This window comes from Salmo salar, chromosome 15 (genome assembly GCF_965601325.2).
Source record: "Salmo salar chromosome 15, fSalSal1, whole genome shotgun sequence".
Classification (NCBI taxonomy): domain Eukaryota; kingdom Metazoa; phylum Chordata; class Actinopteri; order Salmoniformes; family Salmonidae; genus Salmo; species Salmo salar.
The window spans coordinates 56,179,309-56,201,716 of NC_138305.1; the positions used below are offsets into that span (position 1 = coordinate 56,179,309).

Genomic DNA, 22,408 nt, shown 5'->3' on the forward strand with positions numbered 1-22,408 from the left:
GTAAGGATAGTCAATAATATTGTGAATGGAAACTGTGGCCGTTCGGTGTGGAATGGAATGACACATTTACGGTAAGAACGAAAACCTGGCCCTTTAACGGCCTAAACATATATATATATATATGTTTTTAATGCACGTTATATTGAGCGAGCAACTAACACTAAACCTTTTTTTTTTTTTGATAGGCTACCTTTGATAGGCTACCTGGCTATCTTTTTTTCTTTAGTTAACAGGCAGGAAAATTTAGAATAATTGGACGTCACCAGATGTCAAATATGTTAACTATTGACTTCATTCATTGACTGAAATATTCACGTTATCTTTTAGCGAGCCTGTCAATCATTGTTGGTATTCTTGCAGCTTATTATGAGAAATGAAAGTACTGCTAACATAATAGTGTTGAACTATCAACATGAAAGGCATTTACATTTCAAAGAGAATAGTTCAAACGTTATGGGTTTCAAAGTTGAAAAGAGTTTTCGGAAACTATAACATTTTATTTTGTTTAAAAATCTTCCACCACCTCTTTGATCTAGCAGGTATAACATAATTGTGTTATATTCTTTGCCATTCAACAAGCGTATCAGTGCCCAGGGGTTGAAATAATTAAGTTAAAAAATATATTATTATTTCAACACATGCTAGCACTGGGTCAAAAAAGTGCCAACTTGGATCTGATGACCTACTTGGAGCAATCGCGCCCCCTGGTGAATATTCTGCAGCCTAAAATTCTCTGGGTGCTACAGATAACGATTGGTAGATTTGTCAGTCATCCACAAGGTGATTAAAAAGTTACTTTAATTTATTTATATCAAGTTTGTCCATTTCATATTAACAATGATAAATATGGAATCTCTGCCAAGTGAGCATCTACAGTAGTCAGATGCAAAATAATGTAGCCTAGATTCCTCTTCAAGATTATGACAGTCTCCTAATGTCAATGAACAAATGGAAATAAATTACAAGGATGAAAACAGTTAATATCGTTTTGAAACGATATTAACTGTGATACAAATTAAATTAACACAATTATGCTATAGCCGGGTCAATTGAATACCCTATACGACTGAACCATAAGTGGATTGTTGTCTGGCCCTGCACATGTCTAGCACTTTCAACTGGCTTGCCTACCACTCTTGCCTTGTCCTCAGACTTCCTCAATGATGATTGGTCTACATTCCCCACTTGAATCCTGGGCAGTTAGTTACAAGTGGAGCAATTCAGGTGCAAAACATTGCATTTCTTCAAATATTTGAGATAAGACAGGATACCATAATCAGGAAGTTAGTGACAACAATGTAATGTCATGTAAATAATTAGGGCTACAACTTCAATATTGACCTTTACACACAGCTTCCTTTTCTCATTTGAGATGCTCAAAATAATAGGTCTAGTCTTCTGATGTTGTCCATGCAAATGTACAGTAGGCCTGTACTTTAGATTTGGGTAAATGTAATTTTAAGCCTCTTTCCCTATAATTATCATATTTCAAACCATAAAATGTGAAAAGATGTTTGATTTAATGATCATGTGATAATGGGCATAGAGAGGGGGATTTTGACTGTTTACACAGGCTGCCCAATTCTGATCTTTTACCCAATTATTGGCAACTGATCTGATTGATCAAAATACTAACAATTGGCCTAAAGATCACAGATAAATTGAACAGCTTTTCGAATGCAGATGTAAGATGTTAATTAACACTACTGTTATGGATTGTAAGAGCTGGCAGGCCTTTGATTGAAGATGATTTGCACATTGGGAGAATCAGATGTGTCTGTGCTTTGAACCAGGGACCTGTCTTGGCTTTGATTGGGAAGGGACGGGGGAAAGACTGCCAAATATCATACAAGAGGAATCTTAATTTCCTCAATTATGGGTCGAAGTGGAAGGAAAAGTTTTGTGTGTTTTATGCTTTCAAAAGATGACTGAGATCCCTAGGCTATGTATAGGCTGACCCAATATATCTGGTCTGAATTCACATGTCTACTGTGGTGTTTCTAATCATCAGACAATCTTTTGCATATTCCAACCTTACATTACAAGCTACTTGTTTGTGTGAAAAGATCATACATTCACTGATGTGGATATGATTGTAATCTACATTGTAAATCAGTACTACTGATTTCTTAAATTATCTTTTCATGTGTCTGTAGATTTAAGGATGTAGTGATTGATGTATGCAGACTTGGGTCAAATGTCAAATCCTTTGGAGCTTGGAGTTTGCACTTTTGGCAGTATTCCATGGGCAACGTACTGGGTAAACTAAATCATGCCTAGCTTAATTGAAAGTATTTGACATGACCCAGGTCTGGATGTACCTATGTAGCAATACATTTCAGGTATTTGAATGATTAAAATAGCCTAGAATATAGTAGCTGCAGAGCATAGAGTGTGGTTTTCAGATGTGGCTAGCAATGGTCCCCCTTGACAGGCATCTGTCATTTGTTCTTCCTGTGTCCTCCTTTAGTTTGTCTGACATCTCTAAGCAAATAAGCCCCAATACACAAACACAGACTGGGCCCATTCTAGGGGCCACCAACCCCTCTTCTAATGTTTGCGTGACAAAAAAGGCAAGGCAAATCCTGCAATGGAATCAGATCATCATCAACATGTGAAGAGCCTCCCAATCCACATCGACTCTTGGATTAACTGTCTGTTTGGCTAATAATTTTAATCTGTCGGAGGGGCAGAAGGGGTGATGGGTTTGGAATAAACATGTAATCCCTTTGCCCCCTCCTCCCCAGATACCCACACCAGTGATGGGCCATAAATGGGACCCTTGATCAACTAAAATGGCTGCCAGACAGACAGAAATAAGCACACTGACATACTGTTGCCAGACTGGGCTTGCTTTACATTGTCCAGTGGAATGCACACGTTAGGGTGTGTAGACAACGGTGATACTGAGAGGTTGCAGCCCAGGTTCACAGGGTCAGGCGCTGTCTGGGAACACATGTGCAGATGTAGACAACATGAAGAAGAGTCAATGGAAAGGCATTTGTTTAAAAAAAAAAAAAATGTATTATGCAATGGTAATATTTAGCCTCTTTAAAGAAATGTACTTTAGTATTGATCAAAATATTACATCAATCAAAGTGTCCATCCTTTGTGATGATTTTGAAATATAGGAACAGGATGCAGACATTTCCTTTAACCAATTTGTAATCCTCTCATCCTGCAAACTAACAATAGTTAAAACTACTACAAATAAAGTAGGCTAATGCCTTTATGCCTCTGGATCAATTCAATATTTCCAACCCACAACAATCCAATAACTATACTGTCTTTAGGAGTTTTCTTACACAAACATCTCTGCAAAGTAATGCTTTTGTGACAAGCATCACTAGACTTCCCATTGATATTGAGCAGACTGAAATTTACAAATGCATTGTATGAAATTGTAGGTTATAAATTGTAGAAATCCCTGTATGATTCTAGAGGAATGGTGTTCAAATGACCATATACATGAAACGGAACAATACATCGTTTGGGAGATGGTTGCCTTTCAAGTATGGCACTTCTGATGTCTTGACCGAGACGTGGCTTCTAATGTCACACCTTTGTTGAGATAGCCTATCGGTCCCCATCCCCCTCCTCCTCCTCCTCAATGTGCGAATGACTGACTGGGAGGGCCAGGGGCTTATAAGGGCCAGCCCGATGTCAGAGTGCCACTGTCTCTCTCTGAGCTACTTTGCTGCTGTACTTCTCTTCTCTCTGCTGGACACGACACCCTCTTAGAAGATTTACGATGGATTTGCTCCGTGTTTGCGTTTTGTGCGCTGCTGCTTTCGTCACCGTCTCCAAGGCTTTTACGCACAGCGACATGAAGGATGCCCTGCTTCAAAAACTTGGGCTGGATGATGTTCCGAAAATTCACAAAAGGGATTTGGAGAATCTTGTCATCCCGACGCTCGTTAAGAATAAATATCTGTCAATGCTGAAGCTGCACCACGACAGGCGGCGCAGGTCTCTGCCGAGCTTGGCGGGGATCCTGAGGGGAATTCGAGGAAATGCAGGTAAAATCATTTTACAGTACAGATATAAATAAAATGCTTTCTAAATCTGAATCATTTTTAATTGAATGTTGTCAGACCTATTTTGGCATAGGCGCACACATTTACTTTTTTATGCATTTGTGCGCCCTCATGGTTCTGCTTATGCAAGTGTGCATTCCAACCCATTCATACTTTTTTCGGATTTTATATTCAACACCTAAGCATTTCTATGTTCTGTTTTATTAGATATCTCTGGCGAGTTTGTGTACTCGGACACCACTCGGCAACGGATGGTCTTCGATATGGATACCCGCATCCCCCATAACAGCGAGGTGACCATGGCCGAACTGAAACTGTACAATAAAGCCCCTAACAAACGCTCAATGCCCGAGAGGAGGAACCACCGGCCAGTCAACAATGCCAGAGTCTCCATCTACTGGGTAGATATGCTGGAGAACGGCTCTAACAGAACCTCTCTGGTGGACTCACGGTAAGATTTTACGCAAAGCCATGTCGTGTCCAGATCATTTCCTTTAGGCTATGTGTTGTCCTTTGTTCTTATCATTTAGACCCTATGTGCAAGGTTTTTAATCAACCATTTATTTCCTGTAGGTTGATCCCCATCCATGAGACCGGCTGGAAAAGCTTTGATGTCACTCAGGCTTTGCACTATTGGTCAAAGACGCAGCAAAAAACACCTATGCACCTGGAGGTGTGGATCGAGGGCGAGAGACCTGGCAGCTACGCGGCAGAAATTGCCAAGAGTGTCCACTTTACCACCCAGGACCAGGCGGACAACACCTTGGGAAAACCTGAGCTGGTCCTCTACACGCTCAACCTCGAAGAGTTTGGGTAAGGCGCTCTTTGATATGCAGAATGTATAAACATTGTAACACCGCTCCGGTGACAATTATCATACCTTTAGGCTACACATCAATTAGTACAAGTTAACTAACGACTCCCTATTTGGTTTCCGCATAGGTCTCGAGGCGACTGTGAAAACAACCCAGATAAGGACACGTGCTGCAGAGATAAATACTTCATCAATTTCCGCGCGCTCACGTGGACCCAGTACTGGATCATCGAGCCAGCGGGATACCAGGCCTACAGATGCGCCGGGGGATGCAAGCAGCCCAAGCGTAACTATGGCTACGGGGAGAGGAAGTGTAGCATCGCAGAGAGCGCTCCGCTGCCCATTATGTACCTGGTCAAGAAGGGCGACTACACCGAGATAGAAGTGGCCGAGTTCCCCAACATGATCGTGGAGTCATGTGCCTGCACTATGGACAACATCTCCATAGTTTGAAGTTAAGTGTTTGGGACTGGGCAGGGCAGGACACCTCCAAATGGACTTACAGTACTTTTCTATTTAAAATGGGAATTCTCAGGGAGAGTTGCAGGCTATAATAAGAGGGAGCATGGCAGATCTCTTGAGATTAACTAACCAAGCACTTTATTATATTTTGTAAATAATTCATTCATAAGTTTGCCTTTGTATGAATGGTATACTGTACCACTCAGAAGAAACAGTCAGATTTTGTCTCAGATGTTATATTTTTGAGCTGTAAATACTATGGATTTCATGATTAAATATAACATATTTTCTTTAATTAAGAAGTCTTATTTTGTTATTTGTCATGAAGCGATTGGGAAAATCACACTGACAGCCATTAAGGTATGCTTACACCCACCACAGATACACTTGACTTCATCTAAGCCTACATATCACCTTGTCATCCTTATTTAGCACTGTATTTAGTTAGTAATGATAAGTCAATAATCCTTATTTATCTAGTGACATAACTTGTTTCAGTGAAAGAGCATTAGGCGGGGACTGTCATGGTTAAACAGATTTGTTGAGCATCATTTACATCAGCTTCCTGGCTGAGTGTGCTGGTTATTTGATTCCATTAGGATGAGACGGTGGCCACATAGGGAGCAGACACTGTCACACAAACCAAGAGGCCATATTTACATCTCCATGTTTACATCTGGCTTAGCAGATAAATAGGACCCAGACATCGTCAAGAAGAGAGAACTCCATAGACAATCAAGGCTCAATTGCAGACTCTGAGGGTCTTGTCATTTTAATGGGGTACTTAAGGCTTTAGAGCTTAGGCCAGTCTGGGTACACATTGCAAAGGCAATGCCAAGAGCACCCTGTTGGGTGCTCTTGGTTTGGAAAAGTAGCTTGTCAGCCACAGACTTCTGATATGTTACAGCAATAGGCAGCTAGGTTTCCTCATATCACATTTTCAGATATAAAGTGAACCTTTAGGGCCAGTTTCCCAGACACAGTTAAGCCTAGTCCTGGACTAAAAAGTACTTTTAATGGAGATTCTACATTGATCAAGTCCAGGACTATGCTTAACTGTGTCTGGGAAACTGTCCCTAAAGCTTCACTTTATATCTGAAAATGTGACATAGGAGGAAACCTAGCTGCCTATTGCTATAACATATCAGAAGTCTGTGGCTGAAACAAGCTACTTTTCCAAACCAAGAGCACCCTGAATTGCCTTTTCAATGTGTACCCAGACTGGCCTAAGCTCTAAAGCCTTAAGTACCCCATTAAAATGACAAGACCCTCAGAGTCTGCAATTGAGCCTTGATTGTCTATGGAGTTCTCTCTTCTTGACGATGTCTGGGTCCTATTTATCTGCTAAGCCAGATGTAAACATGGAGATGTAAATATGGCCCCTGGGTTTGTGTGACAGTGTCTGCTCCCTATGTGGCCACCGGCTCATCCTAATGGAATCAAATAACCAGCACACTCAGCCAGGAAGCTGATGTAAATGATGCTCAACAAATCTGTTTAACCATGACAGTCCCCGCCTGGAAACCTTCCCTTGGAGATTGAGGAAGAAGCACTTATTTTTTATAATCATTCACTTTATTGATCATGTGACAAAAAATACGTATAAAACATAACTGAAGCATCAACACTTATCAAAAAAAAATTCCAATAAAAAAGATCTCAGCAGGAAGAGAAAAGCTGTAAGTTACTTACAACGTAATGAATTAGTATATTGAAAATATTTGGTAATACACACACCGCTGAAAGAAATATTTTTTGATCTGTTTGGTTGGGCTATTTTTTACTTGGATTATGCAGAATACTTTAAATCAGTTCATGGACATCCATTCAATTTGACATGAAGAAAAAAAAACTGGTCAACTATACAGCACACCTGGTCATACAATTTTAAATAAGCTAATGAAACAATTACAAAATGGACTGACAATTTTGTCTAATTGTTTTCAATGATCTAGCAACGCAATGTTACAGTGGAACACACATCACTTTGACACTGCTCCTCAGCCTGAGCTATGCGAGTTTACACATGTAAGAGCTGACATTGTCGGGCTACTCCATCACCAATTCATTTGAACAGAGGGTTCACCCACCAACAGACGTGACTGACCTGGTTTGGACCTGGATCATGTGTGCCATAAAACTGTTAGCCTACTGAGCTTAAGCCCGGGCATTATCATTGAGAGATAAGAGCATTGGGCCAGTAACCGAAAGGTCGCTGGTTCAAATCCCTGATCCGACTAGCTGAAAAATCTGCGAAAAGTGCCCTTGAGCAAGGCACATAACCCTAATTGTGCCTGTAAATCACGCTGGATAAATTACACTAAAAGCAAGACTTCAGGTCTCTAACCCCCATTACACATACAAAACTCAATGTCTGCGGCATGTGTTTCAATGTGTCACTTCTAGTAGCAGTGAGGGTATGGGTGGGTATACACTGACATGTAGGCCTTTATATGCTGGTGTAAATGCAAACCACTGTAGTTTTTCAATCACCAACCATTTTCAATATAGCCTACAACTGAGTGCTAAACATATGTGCTAAACCAGCCACAGAATGTATACTCTTCCATTAAAGCATAGATCAAATTAGCCTGGTCCCAGATTTGTTTGTGCTCTTGCAAACTCGTTTGTGGTCATCGACTCTGGGAGAATCTCAACTCCATATGGCTTGCGTCCGCTCGTGTTAAAACCCATTGGATGACAAAGCCAGAGGTCCCGCCCCTCTGACATTCTCCTCCGATGGCTGAGGCGAGAACACAATCGAGATACACTATTCAAAGCTTAACCTAAAAATACCACACCAATCAACCAGTTTGACAAATTAAAGGAACCGCTCTTCAATTTTCACCTGAGATTCAAGCCTTGTCAGCACCATGATCAATAATGTATCCCATTTTATCAAGAAATATACAAATCACAAAATAAATGATAATATCAAAAGGCATAACGCAATATTTAAAATGGCTTCCAATACCCTACAGAAATTGATTTGCTGTAATATTTCATCAAAGCACAATGGCATCCAGATGAACAGGTATCTCTTGCAAAATATAAACTCAATGAGATTAACCTGTATTATTAAAAGGTGAAAAGGAAAGAGTTGTGTATTAACAACGGATGAATTACATCAGTAAGTAGCACATTGTGAGATGCTAACTGTAGATATGATAGGGCGGATGTCCTTGTTGTTTGAAGTAGCAAACCAGCCCATTGCCCATTCAAAAGGTACTTTAGGTAGCCTTTGAACTCAAGTAAAAGTCATAAGCCATAGACTTCTGCAAAAAGCAAATAGGTTGTTTATTGTAAATCTACGGAGTTTAGATTACATGCTTGATATTTTAATTAAAAATAACAAATTACCGTTTGTTGCTTATGGACTACATATACAATCACTAACAATACTATAGCTACCATGCCTCTCATAAGATAATAACCGAAAGGAACTATATGTTCACTTCTTATACAAACAAATACAACTAAGCAAGACAATATTTACATTTTGTAAAATAAAAAAACATTACACAGAAAATGCACAACCCTGAAAATGTCACTGAAGCAGAGCAAAAATGTTGCGCTTTGTGATGTGGTATGTTTCTCAAAACATGGGATTTTTAAAAGCATGTGATTTCTTTAAAATGTGGGGAAAATATCATAAAATGTACAAAATCAAATGAAAAACCCATAAAGCTTTCAGAGAGACTCCTCTCCTCGGATGTGGAATGTTGCTCCATCGTCTTGTGTTTTTTTTGTTTTTAATTTAAAAAGTGGGTTCTAGAAAAAACGGGAGGGGTGGGGCAGGGGGTCCGTGGCTAGTGGTTGGTTACCGTTAATGGCCACCAGTCCTTTTGATCAGAAAGTCTTTAATAGTATCCTGGCTGATACTGCTGGCTCCATGGCTTCTGGTTCCAAAACTGGGGACACAGATCAAGGAAGTTAGATGGAGACAAAAGACAACTCTTAAAAAGTGACATTAAGCATCACAATGCAAACTTCCCCAATTCGCATTCTCAGCCTCAAAGTATACTCCACCATCCAGAATGTAGTCATAATACCCATAAAACCTAGCGATCAAACAGAAATGGTTCCAATCATTTTCCATTCATTTTTCCTATAGGGGATTTTAGAAACACTTAAAATAAGGGCGGTGTTTTGCATAGGCTTACCCTAGCGTGACGTTTTGATAACCTTGTAAATCTCTATGACAAGATGACATTAATATGTTTGCCTGTATTTACCGCCAAAAATAAAATGCAAATTATTTGCTAATGTGGCTATCATAAAGAACTACAAATGCCATGATCGACGAGACTGCCGAATCGAGGCAAAGGTAAGAATCTCTGGATTAACTATCTAATGTTAGCTAAATGGAGTAATGAATAAATTGGCAACATTTCTTAAATAGAAAATTCTGTGAACTGTCTTGTGCAAGTTTTAAATTGACAATCCCTGTTAGCAAAGGTGTCTGCTAGACATGACACGCAGGAGCTTTCAGGGATTTGTAGTTTTGCATGTCTACTTAGATACTAATTAGCATTTTCGAATCAGAGTAAATAGAGCCGAAAATATTGTTAAGTAACCTTGGCCTAGCAAGATTTACATGGTTACCAAAACTTCCCGCCAGGGTAAGCCTACACAAAACAGTCCTAACTTTAAGTGTTTCTAAAATCCCCCATGGGAAAAATAAATAGAGGAAAATGATTTGAACCATTTCCCTGTTTGACCTTTAGGTTTTATGGGTATTATGACACATCCACAGTGGGGCTCTATAGACCCTGGCCGCATTTACACACGCAGTCCAATTTTGATCTTTTGCCCAATTATTAGCAAAAGACCAATTAGGTCTGCCTGTGTAAACACAGCCATAGTGTGAGAAAAAAAATACAAAACATGGGAGAACATTGAATTGTATTACAAGGCTAACAAGCTAGGATTTTCCCTTTGAACTCAAAACGGAGACTCACCCCTTGCTGCCAGCTCTGGTTGAAGGCCTGAGCCTTGTCCATGCCGAATCCTCCACCAGTCCTGTTGTCTCCAAATCCGCCGCCACGTCCTCCACCATTCCTGCCGCCCCCAAACCCACTGCTGCCATTCTTGTTGCCATAATTCCCACGGCTGTTGCCTGCTCTGGGCTGGAACCCCTGGGGGGAAAGACAAGAGACATCTCGCTAATAAATACACAATTGCAGCAATAACTTTTTGATAAGACCTTATTTGGATAGTTCCCTAAAGATGGTTTATAAATGTAATGTATCAACTAACTATATACCACCTCTAATCCTAGTCAAAAGTTTGAGCATCAACACACCTATAGAGGATTATCTAAATAAAGGCCAACTTGTAATTCTCCATTGCTGCAACCAAACCCACCTGGTTGAAGTTGCCCCTGTGACCGCCGCCTCCTCGGCTCATGTGACCGCCGCCTCCTCGGCTCATGTGACCGCCGCCTCCTCGGCTCATTGGAGGACCACCTCTGTTCATGGCTCCACCCCTGTGGCCCCTCATCGGTCCTCCTCTTGGGGCCCCTCCCTGGGGGGCCATGAGGGCGCCGCCCCTGTTGAAGTTGGGACGGTTGGAGAATCCACCTCTGAAGGCTGGAGGGGGCATGAACCCTCGAGGGGGGCGAGTGAACCCGCCACGTGGGCCTGGAGCTGGGTGGAGGCAGACAGACACATCGGTTAGACTGGGGTTGAATCTTAATGATCTAAAATCCTCTGCTGATCTCCACTATTCAATAACTACAGGATAAATGCAAGTGAAAAAGGGCAGAGGCCCATCAAGAGGTTTGATTTGCCTTCACCTGTCCAGTCCTATCAGATCATTGCAGACGAAACAAGGAACGTTTTAGCAATTTAGAGAGGGCTAAAAACAGGGTTAAAACCTGTCATGCCAAAACCCTAATCATCTAACCAATATGGCCGATAATCATGACCTCCCACCTCCTCGGAAGTTGCCTCTCTGCTGGAAGCCACCTCGTCCACCTCCTCTCTGGCCGGGTCCACCTCCGCGGTTGAACTGGTTCTTGCCTCTGCCTCCCCCCCGGACACCCCCTCCTCCTCTCTTGGGGGTCAAAGACCCCTGGTTGGGCTTCTTCTCAGCCGGCAGGGCCGCCTTGCTCTCCTCCTTGTACTGCTCCACCAGCTTGGCAGCATCCTCCTTCTGCAGCTCAGCGTAGCTCACCTCAGCGAAGCTCTCGCCTTCCTCTGGCAGGGTGAAGAATCCTGCACAGGGGAAAGAGTCAAGGAGATGGTGTGGTTACGAAGACAGCTTATGAACACCATCTTATGATGTCCTTCATAGCAAACACTAGATTTGTAGTGACAGTAAGAGCAGCTGTGAAAGCTGCGGTGTTCCTCCCACCAGGTCCAGAGGCAGGGGTACAGCCCCTGACCCAGGGTTTAGGAGAGAGGGTCACTCTGCCCCCCTGATATGGCCACTTGTGACACAGACAGCCACGAGTGGGCAAAGCTTAGAGGGGGCTAGCCATGCTAACATGAAAACCCAAATTGTTTTGGGGAGAATATATCAGTGTAGGTGTGCGGGTACCCTTACTCTATTACTACAAACTTTCTGAAGGCTTTTAGATTAGTGCTAAAGACGTGAAGTCACTAGCTTTTTAGCACGTTAGGAGAGACTACTTAACAGTTTTTATTAGTGAAGTAGCTCATCTCACGGCGTTACCTTTCATTTTCAGGAGAGCGTGCTCGGGCACGTCTTTCCCGTCGCTCTCGGCCTTCTTCTGGGCCCTCTCCTTGTAGTCGTCGTCTGAGGGACAGACCACAACAGCCTTCCGCTGGTACCCAGCAAATAGACACATCTTCCTCTTTTGGCCCGGGGCAGACAGGTTGGTCTGGGCAGAGGAAGAAGGGGGAATTACTTATAATGCTGACCCGTGTGATTATAAATAATGATGATTTGGACTGCTTTGTTGGCACCGAAGACCTGCCTACACTATATAATGATGTACTCATGTGTATGAGACTATTCTACCTGTATGCATGTAGTGTATGTTCCATGTGTATTCAAATACCTACTTTCCTATTCACAATAAGTACTAAAAGTCAGTGTTCACGACTTGTAAGAATGTGATGGAATGCGATTGAATATCAAGCCTTACGTGGTCCAGGATATAGTTCCTCTTCTTGCGAGCAGCGATCTCAATGAACTTGCCCAGGAAGAGAGGTGCACGCTGGGAAATGGCTGTGAGCTTTGTTGTGTCCTTCGCCTGACGCTTCAAGCTGCCAATCTACATATATGAAAATTAAGGGCATAAAGAGACTAATAAGATTCAATAGATGCAGGACAGGATATAGGCCTACAGTGCCAAAGAATGACCAGGGACTGCATATACAACAATTACGATAGGACTGAAAGTTTATTTCACAAACTAAATTGACAGACAACTAGGACCTCATTCTAAGATGGGTGCAGAGAGAACATGTTCTAAAATACTGAGGGCCACAAACACCATGACTAAGTACAACACTGACCATCATCTTCTCCACGATGGTGTCGCTGCCCAGGATGTAATACTTCCCAGGGTTCTCCTGGATGTGCTTGTTGACCCAGGTGCTCTTTCCTGAGCCAGGCAGGCCCACCATGGCAATCACCTACGACACACATACGCAACGGATCAGTAAGTGATGGAAGAAGTTATGCACATAAAATAATCAACATTAGTTTGAGGAAAAAGGCCCTAGAAATGTGCAAATCATTATCTGATACACATTTTACTAGCTGTTTATTCTGAAATATACAGGTTGAGCTTATGGATAGATCCCATTGCTAGGGAGGCCCTTGTGTCAAACAAATCACTGTCAGTGATGTTTTGGTTGCCATAGTTACCTCGCAGTCCTTCTTAGTGTCAGGTGCTTTGGGTCCGCGGACACGGTCATCCATGGCGACCTGCTGCAGGAAGGTGTAGCCCTCTGGCTGGGGGAAGTAGGGCGTGTCCATCTGGCCAAAGTTGAACTCCACTGCACAATTGTGGCAGATGACGTGGGGGAAGAGCGCTTTCCCTGCTAGGGACTCCTTACTGGCCTGGAAGGCCACCACTGGCTCATTACCATTCTTAGAAAAGGACATCTCCACCTCCTCACCTTCAAAGTTCTGCAATAGAACATTTTACAGCTTGTAGTTTCAATGTACAAAATATAACATTGACTGTTGAAAATGTGATGTGCTAATGAGGAAGTTATCACCCCACACACAGAATCCCCAAATACAAATACTGGTTGGTTGGTTTTGATGGGTTTTTGTGGACATAGATCACCTTCTGAACAGAAGACTTTGAAGACAGCTTACATCATTGACTATGTTTTCAAATAAATGTCGTCTAAATGCTTTGCTTTTTTGGGACGGGCCTCAGTGACGAGGAACTCGACACCACATGAAAGTCTGAGTATTCATTTAAAAATCGGCCTGTGCGTTGAGAATATTACGTTATTGCAACTAGTAAGGCTAAATGAAAGAAAGATCTTACGATGAGGCAGCAGATGACGTCATTCTCATCATACGTCTCCTCGAAATCTTCAGTCACGCAATTGGTGGTTTTCTTGCCTTTGCCAGAGTAGGCATAGGAATGCTCCTCCTCACCTGCAATGACATAACTGACATCAGACATGATACACAGCTGACTAGGTGATGTAACTAAAATGAGAATTTTGTCATATAAATTTGGGGATTTTAGTGTTTCTGCACTCATTCCATTACACTGCATTGTTGCCTTGCAAAATACAACAGACACACAGGCTTTGTTCCAGTTCCATGTCATGCTCCCTAACAACCTCTAGAGGGTGCCAACAGCCCATAACCACCATTATCTTTTTGAAAAACAACAATGCATTGGAGACTGACCAAGGAGCAGACTGCCAGTAGCTAGGGACCATCCAACCTGGACCTCATGGATGTCCATGTTCTTACTGGATATGTGTTTCACTGGGATCTTCTCAGTTATCTGTAGGCACAATATTACATTGGTGATGTTAGCAGCAAATGGCCTACATTAGGCATTTGCTTGCACAACCAGGCGATGGAAAAAGCAACACATTTTTTTTTACCCTTTATTTAACTGTACTGGTGCATTTAAATTGTAAAAAATGGAGATAAACCCATTATCGTTTGTTATCCGAGGTCAGAATGTTATGATTTCCCAATTACTAATGAAACGAAAACTGGGCTAGACAAAAGACCAGCGCATCTCCATACCTTCATCTCGTAGCAGGCCTTGCCCTGGGACAGCCCGTATGAGGCTCTGCCCCCGGACCACAGGTAGGCAAAGCTCTCCATGGTGAGAGAGGAGGCGCTGTAGCGGTCCCGGGACACCTTGAAGTGCAGGTCGCAGTTATCTGGGACACAAAGAAACAAAACACATGAAGTTCCCTCTTCTCGGTCCCCTGACATGTCTAGATTCTAGTGTCATATCCAAAAATCACCCCCTAGGCCCTATCCGCTATGCACTAGCGGAGATGAGAGAATGTTGGAACAGGTGTAGGCAATATGGCAAGCTAATCTTCACAAGTACATAGGGGCAAGGGTTTGTTTTGGGATTGGGTGTAGGCACATTACTTCTGCACAAGTGTTTGTAGAGGGATTCATTAAACCCAGCCCCAGCTGTCCATCTATACACCAAAAATGACTCACAGTTGTCCAGGCAGACTGTTGTATCATCAAACTCCTCATCTTCCTCCTCCAGGGGTGGCAGTGGAGACTTGAGACTAGGCCTGAAAGAGAACACAGCCAGTCAGTCACAACGTCAGAGAATTAGAACCTTTCTGACGGAACCTGAACGCAATCGCAGGGACGGCCATCCGGGCGTGACCTCCTCCCAGAAGAGAAGGAGGGGTCTAGCAGTGGAAAGAGTCCAGACTATGTGCGGAAATGGAACTCCAACATTTAAGCTATTGGAGTCTTTAGGTTTTGACAATCATGATGAAACAGCATCACTTACCTGCAGTGGTCCACTGGTGCCTTGGATAAAAATACAAAATAAAACTAGTCAACAGCCAACAGGCCTCACTGTGGGCAGAAACTGTGTTTATGGTTTGGAGAATGCTGAAAGGTCAGGCCGTATAAAGGGCTGCTGGATATATTTAACTGTGTGGAGCTACTCTCACTAAAGGTCAAATCTCACTGAAGCTGCCGCTTCATGTTCACAGAACAGAGGCTCGCAAGCTAGCTCCATGTAGCCTAGAGGGGCTTCAACTGTGTGGCAAAGGTTCTAATACCCCAGCGACTGTGGTGAAAAAAGGTGAACTTGTTTGGAAATGTGCCACACCGACTTACCAACAAAGGCCTTCAGAACCAGAATCAAGCTGTTGCCAAGTTGTGTTTATGAAACTAGCTTTGAAATATTGACTAGGAGTATCACAACATGAGGATGAGTGTGTCCAAAGCATGTAGACTGAAGCATTTGCATAACTAAACCCTGCCTCCGGCACAGGAGGAATGCCATAATGCAGCGTTGATCTTCAACCTTTGCAACAAAACAAGGTAAAACCTGTTCTTGGTCATATTGCACAGTCCTCACAATGGCCACTAGTGCTGTAGGGTCAGACGCAATGGCCTCTCTCAACATTGGTCAGACCACACTCAGACCAAGGAGCATAAGCCAGTGGTATAGTGTGGTTTAGCTAACAGCTACTAGGGGCTCTGCTCCAGTCAAAGGAACAGCCACCAGGTGCTTTATTTGTTTACACAGGCTAGTGACATTCTGAGATGACAAGATAACCGCTCACTGGGTCAATGAAAACAAAATAGGGTTCCAGATACACACATGGGAGGGGGGGGTTGTTTCCCCAGACACAGATCAGCCTAGTCCTGGACTAAAATGTATCTCCATTTGAATTTATTTTAAGTCCTGGACTAGGTTTAAGTGACCTGTATGGTGAGAAAGTATTCCTGTAAAACAAAAAAACATCAATCACACGGAATATAATGATGACATGGTGGAGAGAGACGTACTTTGACATAAAAGCAAACATTCAAAAAAGACAACAGTGCGAGCAGGAACAATGAGCGGTCAGTGGAGAGTACCAATCTCCAATATGCGCGTCCGGAAAAAAGTGATACATCCTTGTGCCCTTACGCGACCCCCCCCCCCCTCTCCCAACCCAGCATCTGCTACTCTTCCGGGAGTTTATTTTTTGAGCAGCTTTGCGTCACCCTGTCAGTGTACACAATAAGCCTTTCTGCACAAAGAGAGTGAATGTTGAACAATCAAATTCAGAAACTGGTGTTCATTTCTCTTACTACATTATGCAGTCCATAAGGGGTGTATGTGGGCACTGCATGTGTAATAATGGTAAGGTTCATTTAAAAGCCAGGGATGACCCTCAATTCAAACATGTATGAAACGTACATAATGTTGACAGTAGTTAGTTAAGTGAGGGTTTTGGCACTAATTAATGCATTGGCGCTTAAAGCCAATACAGTTCACATAGCTGTGATGGCTCTTCAGACATACCGAAGGCCATTTTGTCTCCCATCCTTACCAGCTGTATTTGTTCTCTTCAATAAATTCAAAGTAGCCCCTTCCATGTTCCTCCCGGCGTCTCTTAACACCCTTCTTATTCTTCTGATCAGCATTCGTGTCTTTGTCCGCATCCCCTTAGGAAATAAAAGAAGAATATAATGAGGTGCTCCTTTATTGAAAGGATAGGTCGCACTGTGGCGGGGCTGGCCCACATAGACGACTAACTTGTTGCCCATTACATTAGGACCCCATTGCCTGTCTGAAGTTAAAGACAGTAGAAGTCTACGGCTGTTTTGACCAGAGAGTAGGGTTGATTACAATGTAGCTGGTCAACAATACAGATCAAATGTAAAGAGATGTAAACAAGCACGACAAAATAGTAAAATAGGCACAATAACCCAGTTACGGTTAGAGTTATTAAAATGGATCGGGAAATTGACCATTGTCAATCAGTCCCTGATGTTGGGGTCAATAGTTTACTGAGGCAAGTCAGTGAAGAAAGACGAAACTTAACTGCAGGCTATCCTCCATTGACCCCCCTCCTGCACAATGCCATACGCGGCTAGCTTACGAGTTAGCTAGACAGCTAGCTAACTAATCCTTGTTCATTCAGTTACTGTTTACACAATGTTTGCTTTTAGCTAGCTACATTTCTACTATGACCAGTTTATTGGAACCCGTTTGTAGACGCATTTAGAATACTCTTGAGTCGTAGTTAGAACCACGAGCCTACCAAAACCAGCACCTGTCGAATCTTGTCCACTGTCTGCTAGCGTCGCGAGTTAGCTATCCTAGTTAGCAAGCATTCTTTTGTGTAGTTGTTAGCAATGCTATCTAGCTAGGCTAACCAACCAAACAGCAAAAAAGTACGTATAGGGTGAGCCCAATGGTGATCTTCGTGTAGTAGGACCAAGTTAAACAATATCTAATTTTCTATCTACACCAGCCTTAACTAGCTAACAAATATACATCGAAATCAATTTCGCGAACGCACCCGACATATTATAGGCTAACGACGTTAGCAAAAAACGTGATACCCAGCCCAATCATTTTCGAATGGAACCAGCGACTCACCCTCTGCTGGATGGTCTCCAGGCTCACCATCCTCTGCGTCCAATGTAATTTTCTCCATGTCGTCCACACCTTCCTTCAGCATTGGATCCATTTCTTCCTCTTCTACCTCGCCCATTTCGTCGTCCTCCTGGGCCGCGTTCTCTTCCTCCTCGCATTGGTCCACGACAGCGGCGTCTCCCTCTCCGTTTCCATTCTCTTCCTCCTCGTTGGCGTCCATGCTTTCAGCGACGGGGCCCTCGTCTTCTTCATCTTCCCCCATGTCCTCTTGGTCATCAGCAGCGGCGGCGGTGGTATCGTCGTCTCCCTCGGGAAAGCCTCCCTCCGCGGCCTCCGGCCCAAGGGGAGAATCTCCAGCCAGGGCCTCTTCGTCAAGCGCGGCCTGCAACCGGTCCATCAACTCGGCCTTCAACCCCTTGTCCGACAGCTGACGCTTTTTCAGCTCGTCCTTCAACTCGTTTACTTTCAGTTTTTTTACGTTAATTGAACTCATTTTGATATATGTATAAAACACTAAACTGAAACACGCTGTTAAAATAAAGTAAAATTACAACAAAGACGGGAAATTCTGTAAAGGACGCTATACAAGTTCACGTATTTTTAACTGCGCCAAATGGCAGTAGCGTTAATAGTCCTTTTCACTGGCAGAAGGGGTTGTGGGCGCCAAAGCGAGCAAACCCCTCCCGTATTCTTCCTCTTCTTCTATGATATAATGGCGGTCTGCAAACCAACATTATAGGTGCATACCGCCACCTAATGTGTTGGATTGTGTGGTCAATCACGGTTTACAACATTTCTAAATCCTCCTATCTAACGCAGTACTTCCGAGAAAATAAAAAAGAGCCCTACTAACTTCTAATAGAACCTCCCCATCCCCCAAATCCCTTCCAACCCCCCCAACCCCATCCAACGGTCAATGACCCTACACTTCAATCTTTCCCTCTCTTCAACATACTTACAACAATATAACAACACATGCTCCACCATTTCATCGACCATACTATGTACAATGTCCTAAGCACAATTGAGCAAACACCACCTCTTCCTTCCTTATCTGACCTTTGAATTTTGGTCCAACGACCTTTCATTGGAGGGCATATAAATGCCGGCCCTTGGGCTTAGAGTCCCATCTCTTCTACCACACATGGCTCTGATCTTACATTTGGCCTCACCTCTACCCAGTGGAACATTAATATAAGTTATATCTCATTTCAAAGCTCTTTTGGCTAACTGGTCTACAATTTCATTCCCTTCCACAACCAAATGTGTTGGGACCCAGCAGATTCTCACATGAATACCTCCAATAGTAGGTCACTCCTATTAGATTTACCAGATGATAAACTATTCAATACCGACAGAGAATCTGAGCATACTATAATTCTTACAGGTTGTACGTCCTCCACCCACTGGTGGAAAACTACTATCGCCAACAGTTCAACTGAGTATACTGTTAGTCTGCTGCTCCTCCGGTATTCTACTTATTTTTGTGCGTTTCCGGCAGACTAGATGCTGTATTGCTGCCTTTCTCAGGTCGGAGTGCAAATTACACATTTAAGTATGTAACAGCCTCACACCCGTAGGTGCCAGCCGGTGGAATAGAGAAACGAGAACAGATTCCTTGCTATTTCGCTCTGCCTGTCATTTGGGCCCAAAATTGTTACAAGCAAAAATCATTTTACCTCCCAACTCAGCCAGCTCACAGAAAAATGTCCTCCTATCCTCAGCATGCCACCACAGTCTGTACCTCCCCGCATTCCTCACTTCCCATCTGGGTGTTTCCCCAATAACAATAACTCACTTCCCAATCCACAATGAACCCCATCCCTCTTTTCACTCCCCAGATACCTACTGACCTTCCTCACAGAATTCTGGATAGAGAAATACTGCCTTCCCTGCTCCTCTATCTCCCATTCACGTTGCCACTCCTAGGTCAACTCCTCTGCTATGATGTTCCTACATTCCATCCCCCCTAACAGGACCACCACATCTACCTCCTCCCTCTTCAGAGCTGCCTTCGCTACCTTATCTGCTACCTCATTCCCCCTACCCCAACATGAGCTGGGACCAACAGAAAACTTACCTTACACCCTTCCTAAAGTGCTATTAACAGCTCTATTATATAAAATATATATATATACAGTACTAGTCAAAAGTTTGGACACATCCACTCATTCAGGGGTTTTTCTTTATTTTTACTATGTTCTACGTTGTAGAATAATAGTGAAGACATCAACACTATGAAACAACACATAAGGAATCATATAGAAACCAAAAAAGTGTAAAACAAATTAAAATATATTTAATATTCTTCAAAGTAGCTACCCTTTGCCTTGATGACAGCTTTGCACACTCTTGGCATTCTCTCAACCAGCTTCACCTGGAATGCTTTTCCATAGTCTTGAAGGAGTTCCCACATATGATGAGCACTTGTTGGCTGCTTTTCCTTCACTCTGCAGTCCAACTCACCCCAAACCATCTCAATTGGTTTGGGGTCAGGTGATTGTGGAGGCCAGGTCATCTTATCCAGCACTCCATCACTCTCCTTCTTGGTCAAATAACCCTTACACAGCCTGGAGGTGTGTTGGGTCATTGTCCTGTTGAAAAGCAAATGATAGTCCCACTAAGCGCAAACCAGATGGGATGGCGTATTGCTACAGAATGCTGTGGTAGCCATGCTGGTTAAGTGTGCCTTGAATTCTAAATAAATCACTGACAGTGTCACCAGTAAAGCACCCCCACACCATCACACCTCCTCCTCCATGCTTCATGGTGGGAACCACACATGCGGAGATCCTCCATTCACCTACTGTGTGTCTCACAAAGACACGGCGGTTTGAACCAAAAATCTCAAATTTGGACTCATCAGACCAAAGGAGAGATTTCCACCGGTCTAATGTCCATTGCTCGTCTTTCTTGGCCCATGCAAGTCTTTTCTTCTTATTCGTGTCCTTTAAAAATCTAATCAAATTGTATTCGTCACATGCGCCGAATACAACTTGTGTAGACCTTACTGTGAAATGCTTACTTACAAGCCCTTAACCAACAATTCAATTTTAAGAAAAATAATTAAGAAAGTATTTACTAAACTATAATGAAATTTAAAAAAAAAAAATATTAAAAAGAAGAAAATAGAAAAAGAACAAATAATTAAAGAGCAAGAGCTGCTTTTCTCTGTTTCTCATTATCTATGCATAGCCACTTTAAGTCTACCTACTGTACATGTACATATTACCTGAAATACCTCGACTAACCATTGCCACCGCACATTGACTCTGTACCAGTACCCCCTGTATATATATATATATATATATATATACATACTGCTCAAAAAAATAAAGGGAACACTTAAACAACACAATGTAACTCCAAGTCAATCACACTTCTGTGAAATCAAACTGTCCACTTAGGAAGCAACACTGATTGACAATAAATTTCACATGCTGTTGTGCAAATGGAATAGACAACAGGTGGAAATTATAGGCAATTAGCAAGACACCCCCAATAAAGGAGTGGTTCTGCAGGTGGGGACCACAGACCACTTCTCAGTTCCTATGCTTCCTGGCTGATGTTTTGGTCACTTTTGAATGCTGGCAGTGCTTTCACTCTAGTGGTAGCATGAGACGGAGTCTACAACCCACACAAGTGGCTCAGGTAGTGCAGCTCATCCAGGATGGCACATCAATGCGAGCTGTGGCAAGAAGGTTTGCTGTGTCTGTCAGCGTAGTGTCCAGAGCATGGAGGCGCTACCAGGAGACAGGCCAGTACATCAGGAGACGTGGAGGAGGCCGTAGGAGGGCAACAACCCAGCAGCAGGACCGCTACCTCCGCCTTTGTGCAAGGAGGAGCAGGAGGAGCACTGCCAGAGCCCTGCAGAATGACCTCCAGCAGGCCACAAATGTGCATGTGTCTGCTCAAACGGTCAGAAACAGACTCCATGAGGGTGGTATGAGGGCCCGACATCCACAGGTGGGGGTTGTGCTTACAGCCCAACACCGTGCAGGACGTTTGGCATTTGCCAGAGAACACCAAGATTGGCAAATTCGCCACTGGCGCCCTGTGCTCTTCACAGATGAAAGCAGGTTCACACTGAGCACATGTGACAGACGTGACAGAGTCTGGAGACGCCGTGGAGAACGTTCTGCTGCCTGCAACATCCTCCAGCATGACCGGTTTGGCGGTGGGTCAGTCATGGTGTGGGGTGGCATTTCTTTGGGGGGCCGCACAGCCCTCCATGTGCTCGCCAGAGGTAGCCTGACTGCCATTAGGTACCGAGATGAGATCCTCAGACCCCTTGTGAGACCATATGCTGGTGCAGTTGGCCCTGGGTTCCTCCTAATGCAAGACAATGCTAGACCTCATGTGGCTGGAGTGTGTCAGCAGTTCCTGCAAGAGGAAGGCATTGATGCTATGGACTGGCCCGCCCGTTCCCCAGACCTGAATCCAATTGAGCACATCTTCGACATCATGTCTCGCTCCATCCACCAACGCCACATTGCACCACAGACTGTCCAGGAGTTGGCGGATGCTTTAGTCCAGGTCTGGGAGGAGATCCCT

General features: G+C 43.4%; 2 protein-coding genes across 2 annotated transcripts; one reads left to right on the forward strand and one right to left on the reverse strand.

The window, feature by feature from the left end:
* The first annotated feature begins 20 nt into the window (after window positions 1-20).
* On the forward strand, window positions 21-5,608 carry lft1 (lefty1). The gene is made up of 4 exons (XM_014144849.3): window positions 21-4,019; window positions 4,245-4,488; window positions 4,611-4,850; window positions 4,980-5,608. Exons 1-4 carry the CDS (start codon window positions 3,752-3,754, stop codon window positions 5,302-5,304), a joined length of 1,077 nt encoding a protein of 358 aa, XP_014000324.1. The 5' UTR covers window positions 21-3,751; the 3' UTR covers window positions 5,305-5,608.
* A 2,978-nt stretch (window positions 5,609-8,586) lies between these two features.
* On the reverse strand, window positions 8,587-18,526 carry LOC106571586 (heterogeneous nuclear ribonucleoprotein U). The gene is made up of 14 exons (XM_014144826.3): window positions 17,858-18,526; window positions 16,803-16,917; window positions 14,953-15,032; window positions 14,518-14,657; window positions 14,167-14,266; window positions 13,793-13,905; window positions 13,156-13,419; window positions 12,801-12,920; window positions 12,428-12,556; window positions 11,992-12,160; window positions 11,250-11,531; window positions 10,681-10,961; window positions 10,275-10,451; window positions 8,587-9,224 (listed from the first exon to the last, which is right to left on the reverse strand). Exons 1-14 carry the CDS (start codon window positions 18,345-18,347, stop codon window positions 9,174-9,176), a joined length of 2,511 nt encoding a protein of 836 aa, XP_014000301.2. The 5' UTR covers window positions 18,348-18,526; the 3' UTR covers window positions 8,587-9,173.
* Between the last annotated feature and the right edge of the window lie 3,882 nt (window positions 18,527-22,408).